A 15,890-nucleotide genomic window follows, 5' to 3' on the forward strand; every position below is an offset into this window, starting at 1 on the left:
AGATAGCGGAAAATCGGATAATTTGAGAATTTCCGGTGTTGGTAATCTGATACCGACCCGGAAAATTAAACAGATTATAAATAAATTTGGTTATTGTAATGTCAGAAAATTTGAATTATGGAAAACGATTTTTTGTTATTTGATACGTTATGGTTGATTAGGAGTTAATAGGAAATTTGAATGGAAGGCCAAGTATAAATATGAGCAAAACTGTTAGTTTACTCTAGTATAAATATGGCTTGAAATGTACAAAGATGTTTTGTGTGATTTCTGAATTTAAACATGAGTAAGTAAATGCGGCTGGCATCCTATAAACAATAGATCCAGAAATTTAGTTTCAATTTTTACTCATAGGGTTGTTGTAATAGTGTTAATGAAATATGTAATAAATTATGAAAACTACTTCGAGTACCCACTTTAGTTTTTAATCAATATTCCTTTCCATTCAGAAATTCCACTTTCAACTGCTTCTGAAAACTACTTTGCCTTCAAAATATTAGAAAATTGAATTTCTGAAAAAAGTTTTTGAACAATGTTGGTTTTAGGATCACTACTAACATGATAATTCGCACTTTTGCGACGACTATTGCTTTACAAATAGTACTAAATTTAGAAGTCAGTGATTGCCAATCCATGGAATCAAATTCGCCGTTCAGAGCACCTGGGACATTTTGTGGTCCTAAACTTACTGAACAACTGCACGACTTTTGCCAATTTTTTTATGGACCCGCGGATGGTATGTAATTAAAATACGTAATAATTTATGACTGAAATAAGTAAGTATTCCACAATCCAAAAATGTCGACTCTTTTTGTAAGTCCCGACTAGGGCATCAAAAATATCACAATCACATTTTCCAAATTGATATGAAGATTTCAGAAAATAATACTTAGCAGGAAAAGTAAAATTTCTGGACGTAAGCATGGTTCTAGATTATTCGGCATTAATTTGGTGTCGACATAGTAAACTTATCTGGGTTTGTAATTTTTTTCTAGTTGTTCCAATGGACCGGAAAAATCGAAAAGTTATCGCTGATGAATGTTGTCAAGTGCCGTGTAGTATTCTATACATAATCCTTAATTATTGCAAGGAGCCTAAAGAGTAAGTCTCTATTTAGAAATAACTAACACAATACATTTGTAAATTTTAATTATGTTTAGTTTAGTAATTATGCTATATTTTTGCAACCAAAGTTTATTTCATTAAATTTTTGTTAGCCTATAGTTACAATTTCAGTATCCATTGATGGCATTTTTGTTAGCCCTTTAGCTTTTCATTTATTGCCAAATTCCTTCTCGCATTCTACAGCAGATAAAATATTTGCACTTCAGTCTATTAGTTTCAATATTTAAAGTTTTAATGTTTTTATAATTCTGAATTATGTATTGTGTTTTTGGAATTGATTGCTAACAGTGGAGTTATGGAAGTACTCACAAAAAAAATTGCCAAACATGAACTAACTAACTGGGAATTTAAATATTGACGAACTAAAAAATAATTGTAAAGTTCGACGAGTTATTTTGACTCGCAACAAAATCTCACTAAACTATTGTAATATTTAAGTGAAGCTATAAGAAAAACATTTGGAGAAGAAGAAATGAAAATCTATGAGGATACGAAAAGAAATGTCGCTAATGGCAGCCTAGACATGTTAACTCTAAACAAAACGCTTGAGACTGTTATTCCTCAAGCTAGCGAAGACCAACATGAAAATGTGCGAAAAAAGAAACATGTTCGAAAATTTCGAAAGAAAAAAAAGCCTTGTAAATGCAGGAGGAAAATTAAAGTAAGTGAAAACTGTAGGAAAAAAATCGTTTGTAAATACTTGCTGTACAACGTATAATGTTATTTTTATGCAATTACTTACACCAAACTAACATGTTTGATAACATATTTTAGCATTTGGCAAAGAAGATACCACTTAAGCAAGTGCCAGACTTTCTGATTGGATTTGCCGACTACCATGAAAATGAACCTATAATAATAGCCAATTCATTATAGTGTTTGCTTCTCATTAACTGCTCAAAAATGTTCATTTAGGAGCAGGATTAGCATCAGCTCGTTGCACGTGTTTGCACTTTATATACAATGCAGCTCCACCGATAGATTAAGCCGAACAGTTCACTTTTAAAAGACTGCTTTGTAAGCTGCCAAGGATTCTACTAGGCAAAGCTAAACTAGTTAGTAGGTATTAAATTCGTCATTGCAGAAATCAATAAAAGACTGAACTTCTGAGGAGAACATTGTGTTGAGATAGAAGGACAATTTATTTTCGTTGGCTAGACCAAATCGAAATTTGCAACCAATTTCTCAAACAGGAATTAAGAAAAGGAGGTGAAAAAATAGGCCCTGGACCTACAAAGAGTAAAAGAAGTAGGCTTCCTTAACCGACGTTTTGTTTTGAATATTTGTTTAAATGGTATTAAATAGTCCTAAATAAATGATAAAACTAAATTATTGAGTATTTACTGAATATAAATGGTTTAAACGATGTTATAATAGTTTAAAACAAGGCGCTCAGATATTTATAGAATAGAAATTATCCGAGGCGTTTTCAATAATAACCCACGGTCGCTTCTAGTGCCAAAATTCAGACAATTCGGTAAATAGATCAAGTTATTGTAAGCAAAACAGAAAAGATGAACATTTCACGTTCTTTGAATCGAATATTTTAGCCGGAATTTCAGTGAAACCTATTTGAAACACATTTGTCAAATAAAATTTAATTTTACGTCAACAAACAGAGTAATAGCATGATGAATAATCGTTTCGTATATAGAGGCATGCAACTAAAATGTGTAAGAAACGAGAATTTTTGAGAAAAGAAGTGAAGGCAGGCACTCATTATGCGAAATAAAAGTTTTAAACGAACATTAAAAGGAGAAGAGTTATGAAAATGAAAGCTGAAAAGTTGACTGACGATCCACTAAATTCATATAAAATCATTTGTAGATATTGGCAGTATCTTTTGCAGAAAAGTTAATACCAACATGCTTATCTATAACAAAGTGAAGTAAAAACGATTTTCCATTCGCTAATAGTTTATAAACTTCAAGGTTCTGAACAAAAATTTAATAAAGGAATTCATGTTGAAAAGTGGAGCTTATAAGTGACTTTCTGACAAATCCAGAGAATGAAATTTATTTTAAATCTAAAATTAGTAAATAAATCTAACGTTAACTTGAACGTCGCACGTGTGTACATAATTTTAACTTCATTTTAGGCGACTTCATATTTTGTTAAGTGAAATATGCAATTGAATTTCAAAAATTTCATACTTCAAAAAATCCAGGGAGCCACAATAATGCCGTTTTTCGGAAAACAAATAGAACAAAAACAAAAAAAACATAAAATAAAGTTTCAGCAGCAGCTACTATTTCCGTCGGGTTGTCGACCATTATACCATCGCTATCTCTTATTTTAGTCACTTTTTGTGTTGCGTTTTCTCGTTTCTTTCTGTTTATGTCTTTTTTGATAATTGATAAGGATCTTGTTTTGGATTTTCGGAACCATTTTTCCTTTTGCTTACTAAAGCTCTTAAAATTTTTTAGGTACAAAAGTCTCAAAAATGTGTTTCTGAAGCAATAATTAAGCAAGAAACGTTCCGAAAGTTTCTTTGGAGAGTACAAGATCCGCTTCAAACTTCCTGAAAGTTTCTATTCGCTACCGTCATCAGAAATTTCACACTGATTTTTTAACGGAACTTGCACAAATTGGTTAGTTTCTCGTGAGTGAAAATGTCCTTCTATGTTTGAAAATTCGCATCTTCAGTGAGAATTAAGCGAGAATTTTTTCAAGGATTTTATTGTAAAAGGCAAAGTCTCTTTCATGAATTGCCAAAGTTTCGATTTGCTACCATCATCGAGGATAAGGCAATAAATTTTTAAAAATTAGTTGATTTTGCAGGAGTAAGTGTCATATGTTTAAAAATTCATAAAATCTCATTTAAACTAGCAAAGTTTCGTCTAGAAAGAGTTTAACAGTATATTACGGTACAAGAGACGAGGAAAGTCGATGTTCCGCCACTGCTTAAAATTGACGCCCGAGGCTAAGCCGAGTATAATTAATTCGTATTTTCTCTAATTACTCAAGTTATCTTTGTCCCGTTTTTCAAAAAAAACCTTATATTTTTAAACCAGTTTATCTCAATAGTTCATAAAAAGCTTACATAACCAAATTCTCTGAATTTAGCTTTTATTTTAATCACCTCCTTATAAGGGGACGGTCTCGGTGTATTTTATTAAATAATTGAGCTGCTTCTATTTGGATATGAGTTCTATCGCCATATCCATCAAATCAAGGAATTTAAATATTTTCTCGTTCCGTTAAACTTCACTATTTTGAAAACCAGCATTAAGTTGGTGGTCGTAATTTATTTTCGGATCACCCTGTGTAAATAAATTAAGCAAACCGGATTTGGAAAACTTTTTCCCAAAAACACTCCGCCGAATATTAGCTATTTGCTGATAATTTTAGTTAACTTTAGCTGCAGTAACTTAGTTAGTAGTTCTCCGACTATGACATATTATAGGCATATTAAGGATGAAATCTGCGTTATATTTAAAAACAATATAAACACATCGATTCCTGAAACAAAATTTAGAGCAGTTGAGATATTCCAAACAGGTCAAATCTGTGGCCAAAAATGTACCGCGTATCGTTTCTCGCATAAGTAACGTAACTCCCTGCCACCCGAAAAATCTGCGATTTCCAAAATAACTCGAAACCGTGGGAGGATTTCCATTTCAGTTGCGTGCGCCGTTCCTGCTAAGGTCCGTTTTCCTGTGGGGTTTTCAGGAATTTCGTTAGCAGTCACTGCGGGCTCCTTGAGTTAAGTGGTGCTCCTGGATACGCCATATTTTTCCTTGTTCTTTGTAAGTTTTTTTGTGTGCGTTTTGTCTGACTTTCCTGCTGTATTTCAATCAATCCTACTCTAACTGTTATTGTGTCTATCAGTGTTTTGTGTTATTTCTAGATCTACATCACCATTCAGGTGAAAAACGGAACCTTATATGGGTAACCTTGGTAGTCATTTACTTTCCAAATTTAACACTTAAAAAAATTCGGTTTTTAATGATTTGACTGTAACCTGAACTCTGTAGTCCTTAACCTACAGGTATGAAAATCTTAAGCATAGGCTGTTTTTGACTTAAAATAAGTTACGCATAGCCAGCTGAAAATCGTAAAAAAATATGTATGAAGCTTGCTTAACGCTCTAAGCATCCATAAATGTCCATTTCCAGGAACTGGATAACTTCTCCCCAATTTTGAGGCCCTAACCGGGAAAGGCATGTAAAGCAAAAACGGTTTTAGCTCGTCGATAAATCCATGCTCAAATGCTCTATTCCTCGGAATGATGTAAAATCTACGAAACAGATCCGCACATCTTAAAACGGTTAACGTCAAACGATGTTTCACAATTGCGGTGATTTGGATAGCTATTTTCGAAGCAAATCCCCGGTTATTTATAACATCGTTCTGACTTCAGGTTACACATAAAAATGTGGAAATGAAGTAATACTCGGCCTACAGCCGGATTATTTTTAGCAGGTCGATTATTTCAGTAGCCTGCTTTTGAATGATTGCGCTAATAATTCATTCACATAGCTAAACAGCTTCTCTGGTTTTATTTCCCACGCAATATTCACGGTTGCTCCATGCTATCCTGTTCGCTCTGTTTTCAAGATTTTACCTTACCTGGCAAACTTTGACCTTAGGGTCAAGTTTGGACGTTCATTTTCAAACCTTTCACGTGTTCACCAACCATTGAAATTCGAAGTTCGAAATACTCAGCCGTATGTGCGACATGTTTGGATATATCAAAGCAAGCTATAGAACTGAGCCGAATATTGCTCTATAATGTTTGCAGCACTTCTGCTCTCCGACTACCTGATATTTTCATAGAGCTGTCCGAAATTGCTCCATATTCCTTCAGAGAGTCAGTACGTCCCTATTATAGAGCTACATAGCTTCAGTTCTGCCGGAGATTTATGGTTTCCTGATACTATAAAGATTCCTCCATGTTTTGTAGGATCTTAGAGCCCAGCAACTATTTATATATAGTAAGGGCTCACCAGCTAAGGGTAAAATTATTGTTATGCACGCGTTCTTTAATGAAATAGATTTTGATTCAGCTCTACTCAACAATTACACTGTTTGATTATTAGAACTAAATCTTCCTAACCATATAGAAACACTATTTAAAACACTGCAAAAATCCTGTAACTGGCCCAATTATTTCGAATCACTTTGTGAACATTTATAAGAAATCAGTCAATCAACTGAAAATTCATAGCTTAAAACACATACACCCTTCAACAACGAATTACCAATAAAAAGTCGATTTTAGAGCAAACCTTCGGTATGTCTAATAAATGGTCTCGAAAGTTCAGATAGCTCTAACTCAGCTTCTAGGAATAGGAGAACATAAATGGCACATAATGTTAGAGCGCCAGCCTGGATTAGTCAGCTACAATTCAGTTTACTGCAGGCAGGTTTCCAATAGTGCAATAAATGTGCAAAAAATGCAAAACTCACTGAGGATTACTAAAGCTTCGCCACTTGAGCGTCAGTTAAAAAATGTGGGTCAGCGACAGATAAATAATGAAAAGAAAGTCTCTAATATCTACATGCAGCGTTGGAAACACCCCAAACTCTATGTGTTCCTTTTACTCGATGTTTTCGTGAATTTGCCTAACAATGTCCCATAGCAAGTTCCGGGGTTGCACAGCCCTTTACTGTATCTTCGTTCACCCTTAACAGTGAAAGGAAAATAATTTCTCCGTTGCCCACATACAGTTTTCCATTTATGCGGGCCTGATATTGCCATTTCTCTTTCAGTTTTAGAAACAAAGGATTGCATATAATTTTATCAAGACCCAGCTTACTACAGCTACAAGAAACTTTCTCGAATTTCTAAATCGAAATAAATGAAGGAAAGTATTAGTAGCAAATCCGAGAAATGTACTTTTGAAAGTCACTTATTAGCTCGTAGAGCGCACGAGAACAACATGTACAAAAATCCTTCCTTTTCATTAAAAAATTAATGAGTCAAATTTGATCTACTCCAGTTTTATCCTGGAAAATCATACCAGAACAGCGATCTTTTGTCAATCCAGCGCGCTATGCCTTAGAGTCAAGCAGCGCTGCTCAGCTACATTTATCAGGAAACTAGCAAGAGTGGGGTGTAACCCTTTATATTGGGGTCGCGTTTAATATTTTGAGGGAAGTTCGAAATTGTATAGAGCCTCAAGTTTGAGGACAAGGTGGAGGAACGGCACAAGTGCTATCAGAATATCAGAAATGGCAAGATCGCCTGCTTTCATTACAACAGCCTGGAAACGTAGCATTTCGTACTCAAAGGACCGTGTATAGCTCAGAAGTGCAGCTAAGGGTGCCAAAAGAGGCTCCAATATAAAGGAAACAGAAATTTGAGGGAGTTTTTACGGTTGAAGTTGGTTGTTGAGAGTGGAGTTATAGAGCTCATGTTCGTTTTGCAGGAGGGGCAAAATTCGGAAGCGTCTTTCAGCAGGAAATCATAAATTCTTGAGAAAGAACATTTATATTTGACTCTATAAGAAACCGTGAAAATTTAAAAAAAATCGGCAATTTTTCCTTGTTCTAGCGATGTTAATTTTATTTAGTAATAATATATCTTTTAAAATTTCAGGCTTAAGGTATTTATCTACTGAATATACATTATGTTTAAATCAGCGAGGAATTATTCTAGTAAATGAAATAACGATGAACGTTACCGTGCATAGTAGGGCGTCTAATTAAGCAGTTAAAATTTTCCAGGTTTAAAATTTGCATGGCAAAATAATATCAATAACGGCTCAGTTTCATCTTCTAAGTGTATTTCCTGTAGATAGTATCGAAATAAAATAAGCAAACTAGAATTTATTAAAACAAACAATAGGACTCTTTGCCTCTTGATGGCATAATTTACACGCTTGTTGTTTGAACATAACATGGAAATAATATATTTCAGTATTGAGTGTTATTAATATGTAAAAACTTATTAATTTAAATATATTTAGTATGGTGTCACCAAACACGTAAATCTTTTTATTTATTTAAAATTAGAATAATTTTTGGTCCAGTTGTGAAAATTGGCTACAGTGAGCAAGTAAATTCTGAGATAAAACACACACATATCATTATAATTAAATGCAATTTGAAGCTAAATATTTTTTTTAATTTGAAAGACCAACCAAACTTCTTGTGTATATTAGAAATTTAATTACAATTTTTTTGTATTGAAGGCGAGAAGTTTTAAATAGCTGGTAGATTTCTGTAAGATATAAATTGAAGCTGATAAACTCAATAATTTAATTTCCGATTAATTCAAATATCAACATCAAATCGACGAAGTTGAAGCTGGGAAGGTTTTACAGCAAATTTAATTTGTAAATATTAATTACATTACAAAATTTAATCAAAATTAATTTGTTAATGAAAATGAAAACTCTGACGTCTCAACAAATTATAATTTTCTTAATTGTGTGCTATCGAACACTACATGATCTGTTTTTCATACTGTATTTAAATCACTTTTTATTTATTTTTTGCATTAAATATTGCATATTATGACAACAATATAACCTTATAAAATATATAATTGTTTTCATACATAGGCGCAATTTGAAGGGATGGTTCTCAAGTAAGCAAACAAATATTATTCCGGAAAAAACGATTATTAATTTACAAACATATTAAACTAATTAAACAGATGCTTGCTTATCTGCACCTTTCGCTGCTTTCAAAAATTAAGCTTTTTATGCGGAATATATTTTGCAATTTTTCCACGTTCACAATTTCTTGGTTGGAGGTTGGAAAACGCGCCGAGAGTGCTGATAAATCCCCATGATAAATTAGATAGATTAAACTATTTGTCTGATTTACTTTCCAACAGCAGCTTTTCTTCCTCTATAAAATGTTCCAACACCACACCATATAATTCAAAATATAATTACATTTTAATCTTTTTAACAGATATTTACATTTCCATCTCATTATCTACTTAGCGAGGGTTTCCTGAAGGCAAGGCTCTCTTTAACAGGTCATGTTGAAAATCAAATTAAACCACGTCTGGCTAATTGAAATGAACCCAATTAATTAAGGACACTTGGATATTCATATATCATTGTCCACAAGTGCCCTTTCAGCCCATGAAAACCCAATTTAGGTCATGAGACTTACATCTATTTTCTGCTTTCCTGTTTGGGATGACGAAACAAGTTTGCCCCTCCTGCATAAGGGTCGTGCGGAAATAAACGAGGCATTTCTGAACAAAGGGGATGGATTTAAATTGGCCCTATAATGGGGTTCGAATTTAAGCCCGACCCGAACAGTGATTGAATAATTATTCGGCTGCTTGTCGTACATATTAATGTACAGTTTCCATGATCAGAAATAATTATAAAATATTGGGTACAGAAAAGTTAACTCTTTGAGCAGGAGAGTTTATGGATGGAATTTCTAATTAAACTTCAAGAGGCAAAAATGTACAAACTTTTAATAAATCAAGTTAATTGGTTGACGTTCTCGATACAAACTTATTTAATTTTCTAAACTTTGTTAATCAAAATTTCGATTCAATTGACTTGTGAGTTTTCCAGTAGGGTGGCAGTGTGGGAAGGTGAAAAATCATCCAAAGCGAGTAAGGCAGAGTTTATGTGTTTCTAATCAGCGTTTCAACAACCTTCTGAGTAATTCGCTACTTATAGGAATATCGCAACATAAAGCAAATTTGCTAAAAAAATAAAGTAAAATTAGAAACGCCCCAAATATCAACCGATCTTGTTTCACTTAACTATTTTCTATGGGCTTTAGGTTTCAGTTGTAATTTTCAGAAATCATAGAATTTTACGGTCTTCTTATAAAAACTTGCTTTAATTGGTTTAATTGCAGTTATTTTATGATTTAGACCCAATTTTTTGCCTTGTTCAGCCCGAACTAATTAACCATCTATACTGCTGCGCAACTTTAAGCATTTTTATGATTGAAGGTGTAAGAATGTTGATTCTTCACTTGCATAAGGCATTTATTACCCTTCAAGATGCGTAGAATATTGTTCAGGATTGTTATACTATTGTATTATAAAATTGTTTTCTCAATCACTGAGTCGAGCTTGTTTAACGATATAAATTCACGTTTTGAAGTCAACCCTAACATGTCGGGGGTGCGTTTATGCCAACGCTTTGAATCGATAGAAGCAGGGAAAATAGTGCCGCAGTTTACTGTTTCACTGTTATAGTTTCCTGCTACTTTTCTAACCCTTTGGGAATTCCCTTTGAGGGATCCTTTAAGGGTATTGCGTTGCACTTGGAGTAACCTTCACTGCTTGAGCAACTGAAAACTCTCCCAGTGTAAAGATAGTAGCTAGTCCGAGTGATTAGGAATTTTAGATCACTTTAACGAACACATGGAACATTAAACATTCCATTTTATGAAAAATGCTTGATCGGATGAAACATAATGGGTCCCACTGAAATCTGTAGCAAGGTTTGAAGCAAAACCGGTTTTCACATACAAATTTTTAATCTATCCTGCAAATATTAAATCTCAGTCTATCCTGCAAATATCTATTATAAATTTACATATCCAGATCATTATTTTGTTGGATATTTTAAAAAGCATAAAAGTGATAGTTGAGCTAAATGCTTTTCCCGCAACTATTGCAACTTCTGTTCATGTTTTCAAATATTTACAAGAATTGCGAACAACATACAACCTACATATTTAATACAGATTTTTCAACCTTTGGGACCTTTCATGCAAGATTAAAATTACGTTTCGCAGCTTAGCAGACTTTTGTATTAAAAATATTGTACCTTCATAAATCCATTAATTAAAGCTCCATTGATACATTCTGTAATTACAAATAGGTTTTTTAACGTTTAATAAAATAATCTTCTTGAATATCTTTATTAAAGAAATATATCTTTATTATCTTAGTATCTTTATTTTTAACATGGGCAGGTTGTCCGCCTTCCTCAGTTTGTGCCGCCGCCTATCAGGATTTCATAAATTTTGAAAGCTTAATCCAAAGCAATAAAATTTTCCATTTTCCAACCAGGAAAATTTCACTCTGAAAGAGCTTAAACTGAAAAGCTCGGCAGTTGAATTAAGTTCGCCGTTTAAATTTCAGACGCCTTAAATTTAACTAGTTACTAAAAAATTGTGGAATAAAATAGTAATAAAACCGCCTGGGAAGATTTTCTGCGGTTTCATTCAAACTATTGTGGTTTATCTGAATATTTATGACCCGCAAATTATCGAATAGATACTTACAATGTGACACTATGATTTTCCACTCCACTCAATTAGGAAAAATCACTTTTTCTCACAATTTATCTTAAATTTCAATAATATTTGTTGAGAGAATATTGTTCTATCTAGATTATATCCAGTTTTTCATCAATTCAGACTACACTCGAAACAAGAAATTAAAAAACCCGACTCTAAAGAAATTAAAAATTTGTACATGGGAAGTGACTATTAGGAGCGCAATTTAGTACCATTTTATCCGTTCTGAGCTAATTGAAATAAAAAGATCTTAAAGGGAAAACTATGAAAGTTCAATTTCAGCCTGGCAAGCAACATTTGTCGATTGTCGGTTTCTTAGTCCGTTCCGCAAAATATCAGGACTGCATAGGAAACCAAAGTTTTATTAAATTGTTTTTCAATTGTGCAATTCCGCTTTGGAACTATTAATAATATCCTGCCGGCAGTTACAACATGAAAACATTGAGTTGAAAAGCCTTCATTAAATAGTCTGACAGAAAAGCAATTACCCAACTGTATGAAGTATTTCAAACAGGTATCCGGAGGCTGGAACCGTATCCGGTTATTAAAATTAAATAAAATAATAAGCACTAGAATGTTCTCTACAGCCGAACTAATTGGAATCGAATCTGATATTATTTGTATACAAGCCTTTACTGGTATAAATTTAATGTTATCTGAAAATACTAAACTTTGCAATGGAGTATGTTTTTCATACAAGAAATTATGATGCAGCATTTCGCTTTGAAATTTATAAATGACTAACTATACTAAACTATAAATACACTCACAAAACCATACCGCTTAAATATTATATTTTTATTGTGATTGGATAAATAGAACGTAAAATATTTGAAAGAAAATTGCATGTTTATATTTTCAGTTTAAAACGTTTAACTTTTTCATTCACACTTGAGTCTTCATTTCATGCAGTCTCACTGTTACTGAAGCATTTCGATTGGCAATATTAGATAGTCATTAATCAGCAATTGAATTTGTCAACTTTTAAAAATATTTACAAAACCATATTGTTTGCTACCCTAAGTGCTCTAAAAATCAAATGAAATCATCGCAACAATTCGATAAAAACTTATATTTTATAAATATATATATTGGCAAGATGCTGAAGGTTACAAACTATTCTTGCTGCATTTTCATTTGTTTTAAAGTTCCACACATTTGAAAAGTTTCTTCTTAGATTAGCAAAACTTGCTATTTGAGATTCATTGTTTCTTCTTTATTTATAGTTCATATTTCTACCCATATTTTCAAATGATTATTATGCTAGAATCGATTAAAATTTTTTTTGAAAAACAGAGTTATTTTAAAACGTTTAAAGAATAGCAAATGCCGTCTATTGTTTACGTATATCTGAATACATGAGCAAGAATACAAAATCTTTACAAAAGTACAACATATTTGTCGTGCTTATACTAATATAATATCAAATGTGTGAATGAGAATGGCATGTTCATATTTTCAGTTTAAAGACTTAAACTCAGTTTTATTCATAGTTAATTACACATGGGACACTTTAAAGCGACATTTTGATTTTTTTAAATATTTACATACTATGTTTGGCTTTTCCTTTGTCTCTGAACATTGGAAGTGAGGGGAAACTCTAATAAAAAAAATATTCTAACAAAAAGTGGCAAATATCTCAAGCGACTTTAAATTCCCTCTTGCAACTTGCATACCTATTTATAACAACGGCAGCTTTCATACACTGTTTCACAAGGTATTGAAATTGAAGCAGTTTTTCCGGGCTGATTGAACTAGTAAAAACTGTAAAATAATCAAATAACGAAGATATTTCCAAAATATATAAGAACCCTTATAAACCACATGAAAAATGTTCACATTTCAACCAAAATGCTCAAAATAGTGCCGACATAATTTGAGGATAGAGCGCCTAGTGTATTTTTTGTATCAAACTTCTACTGTTTCTAATCTCGATCGGCAGGTTCACAAATCAAGAGCATGCTCGCAAATAGACATAGATTGCCATTTACAACTTCATTCTAGTTTCGTCGACTGGCTACAAAATAGTCGTCAGCAGTTTATGTTAAACGTCCGTTATTTTTAGAACACAAAACAGCTTGCTGCTCAGCGGTTCTGAAAATAACTGAAATATTCTGAAAGCTCTATAGATGTTGCCAAATACAGTCCGAGTCGAGGAGGTTTGAATTTCATCTTTCAGGATTGGCTTTCCTTAAATATTATGTAAAGGGAATCAGCTGAACCTCCACAAAACGCAATGAGTTGAATTGATCGTCATTTTATTAATTATAGTATAAGTAACTAGATACTTAGTTATTCGGCGGTATAAAATTCGAATTAAATCTTCAATTTTTTTCCAGAGGTTTTGATCCCCTTCAGTCATGTCCGACGACGAAGAAGTTTACTCGTAAGTACCATATCTTACTCACAAATGAAAATTTAAACACTAAATTGAGTAGAACCACAAGATAATTCTATCATTTATTCTTTCTTTACAGCGAAGAAGAGGAGGAGGAAGAGGAAGTCATTGAGACGTAAGTAGAAAAAAAGGAAAAACCAAAAAAGATGTTACTCGAAATTATACTTCCAGTTTTCGCCACAACAACAGTAATATTGGCACATCACTTTTCTAACTGCTTCATCAGCAATATTGAATAATATCACAATGAAGCATTTAGTTAGTTTAACCGAAATTTTCAATTACCAATTGGCATAGATACATCCATGAACCAAAGCAAACCATTATACTGTTAACTCTTCATAGTAATACTTTAATATTTTCTCTTTACAGAAAAACGTAAGTTTTTTACGTTCCCCCTGTACAGAAACTATTTCTACATCACCCCCTGTATCTCTAGAACGTATAGTGTAGAAAAGTACTGTAGGCAGACCGTATGTGTTTCCCACCCCACTGTAGGCTAGTGTGCAACCCACCATCCAACATCAGTGTTTCTTTTTCTGTGATAACAAACCCACACAACCAAAATACTTACAAAATTAAAACTTTTTTTACATAAACAATGTAATCAATGTTTTGTTTCACTCACACTTTTGTTCTAAACTACACCGAGTGCTCTTTTTATACCTAATCAACTATAACTCACCTGTACCTACATGTTTTAACACAATGTTAACTTTTTTCATTTTTTTTATGTTATCACTAATTGAGAAATAATTTTTTCAGTAAATTGGTATAAACAACAATCAGTTTATTAATTTGCCGATTACAAAGCAAATTATTTTATTTAAGTTTAAATTAAATACAAAATTTCATATACCAAAAGATAGTTATTTACCATTACTAACATTAGTGCATGACTCAAAATATTTAAATATTGGTGTTCCTGGAGCTAGTTTCTCATATAAATCACTTAAAAAGTTTTAATTAATGTAACCAAGATTGTTAACCATAACCGATTTTTAGAGCAATTTTTTGATTCAAAACATAAACTTTGAACGTCTGATTAAAGGTGATTTCTTCCAAAATTCCTTCAAAATTAACCAAAAACACCTGATCAAAATATAATTGTATCACCAACTTATTATTTTAAAACTTATTATTTCCTTTATCATAATTATTGGATATCAAATGTAGTAAAACTGATGCAAAATATTTTGCACAACACACATAATTTCCAAAAATAATAAAACTAAAAATTTAATTTAGAAAACCTTTTGCCAATAATATTTATCATCCCATTGAATTGGAAAAATCCGATACTTAATGTTTTTCCAAATAAAAGTCTTCTAAACAAGCGACTAAACGTATAAACAAACACAACTAAACTCAACTACGAGTAGAAAATGGAAAAAATCCAAAAGTACACAAAAACACTTCACTTATTTTTTTTGTATATAGTCCATTTTTTCATTTTGATTTTTCTCCTTTTTCGTGCATTCCCGTTGCCCCCTTGTGACGTGTACCCCATAGGACCACCACCACTACTACCAAAGTCGAGTAAGTTCCCTATAGAGAATGCTTCGATTTTTTTTAGATTTTTGCCAAACCATGTCCCTAATCTGGTTCATTTTTGTGCGTTTTTTGAGAATTTTTGCTGTTTTCAGTTTACGGAGATTTTTACTGAAGTGACTTTTCTAACAGTCTACCGATTTTTCCCTGTTGCTTTCTCTGTGCCATGTTCTGGCCTGCTTGCAATTACATGGAGTAATGTTTCAATCAAAAGGTGCAGAGAAGGCAGACAGGCAGAGATATTTTTTTGGTTAACATGAAGGCTCCTAACCGTCCTGTTAAATATTAGAGGACAAAAACCTTTATGAATTGTGGAAATTATTGCGCTACAATGACAAGCTTTTAGGACTTCCAGCTTTGCTTCTTGTGAGTTTGTGATTCTTATGCTATTTGTAATGGATTCTTTCCAACTTCAGTGTGAAGCATTTTGAATATTAAAGTACCTACTTTTTTAATAACAACTTCTTATTTGTTTGAAGATTTACCTAGATTTGTTGACTTTCATGGTTTGAAAAGTTGCGTATATAATTCATCTAGCTGCTTGGCTAATTGCGATTTGTTATTTAAATTTAACATTATTTCTTCATTAAAGCCATCTACATAAATGTTTCCCAATAGTTTTTCTACTATT

The 15,890-nt window shown here is 32.6% G+C and overlaps 1 protein-coding gene and 1 long non-coding RNA gene across 2 annotated transcripts; both read left to right on the plus strand.

Moving 5' to 3' along the window:
- The first annotated feature begins 244 nt into the window (after nucleotides 1-244).
- On the plus strand, nucleotides 245-2,427 carry LOC125504364. Its single transcript, XM_048666227.1, has 5 exons — nucleotides 245-286; nucleotides 546-736; nucleotides 996-1,101; nucleotides 1,564-1,786; nucleotides 1,900-2,427. The coding sequence occupies exons 1-5, from the start codon at nucleotides 255-257 to the stop codon at nucleotides 1,999-2,001; spliced, it is 654 nt and encodes a 217-aa protein (XP_048522184.1). The 5' UTR covers nucleotides 245-254; the 3' UTR covers nucleotides 2,002-2,427.
- A 2,338-nt stretch (nucleotides 2,428-4,765) lies between these two features.
- On the plus strand, nucleotides 4,766-15,247 carry LOC125504365. Its single transcript, XR_007281460.1, has 5 exons — nucleotides 4,766-4,874; nucleotides 13,650-13,696; nucleotides 13,788-13,823; nucleotides 14,081-14,086; nucleotides 15,221-15,247. It is a non-coding gene; the product is annotated as an uncharacterized LOC125504365 (long non-coding RNA).
- Nucleotides 15,248-15,890: the final 643 nt, after the last annotated feature.

This window comes from Dendroctonus ponderosae, unplaced genomic scaffold, assembly GCF_020466585.1.
Source record: "Dendroctonus ponderosae isolate FM_Combo_2020 unplaced genomic scaffold, Dpon_F_20191213v2 Dpon_F_20191213_414, whole genome shotgun sequence".
Taxonomy (NCBI): domain Eukaryota; kingdom Metazoa; phylum Arthropoda; class Insecta; order Coleoptera; family Curculionidae; genus Dendroctonus; species Dendroctonus ponderosae.

Coding starts and splice junctions, on each gene's coding strand:
- LOC125504364 (XM_048666227.1), top strand. CDS start 255: ATGTTTTGTGTGATTTCTGAATTTAAACATGA. Junction 287..545: donor ATTTCTGAATTTAAACATGA/GTAAGTAAATGC, acceptor TGTTGGTTTTAG/GATCACTACTAACATGATAA. Junction 1,102..1,563: donor TATTGCAAGGAGCCTAAAGA/GTAAGTCTCTAT, acceptor GTAATATTTAAG/TGAAGCTATAAGAAAAACAT.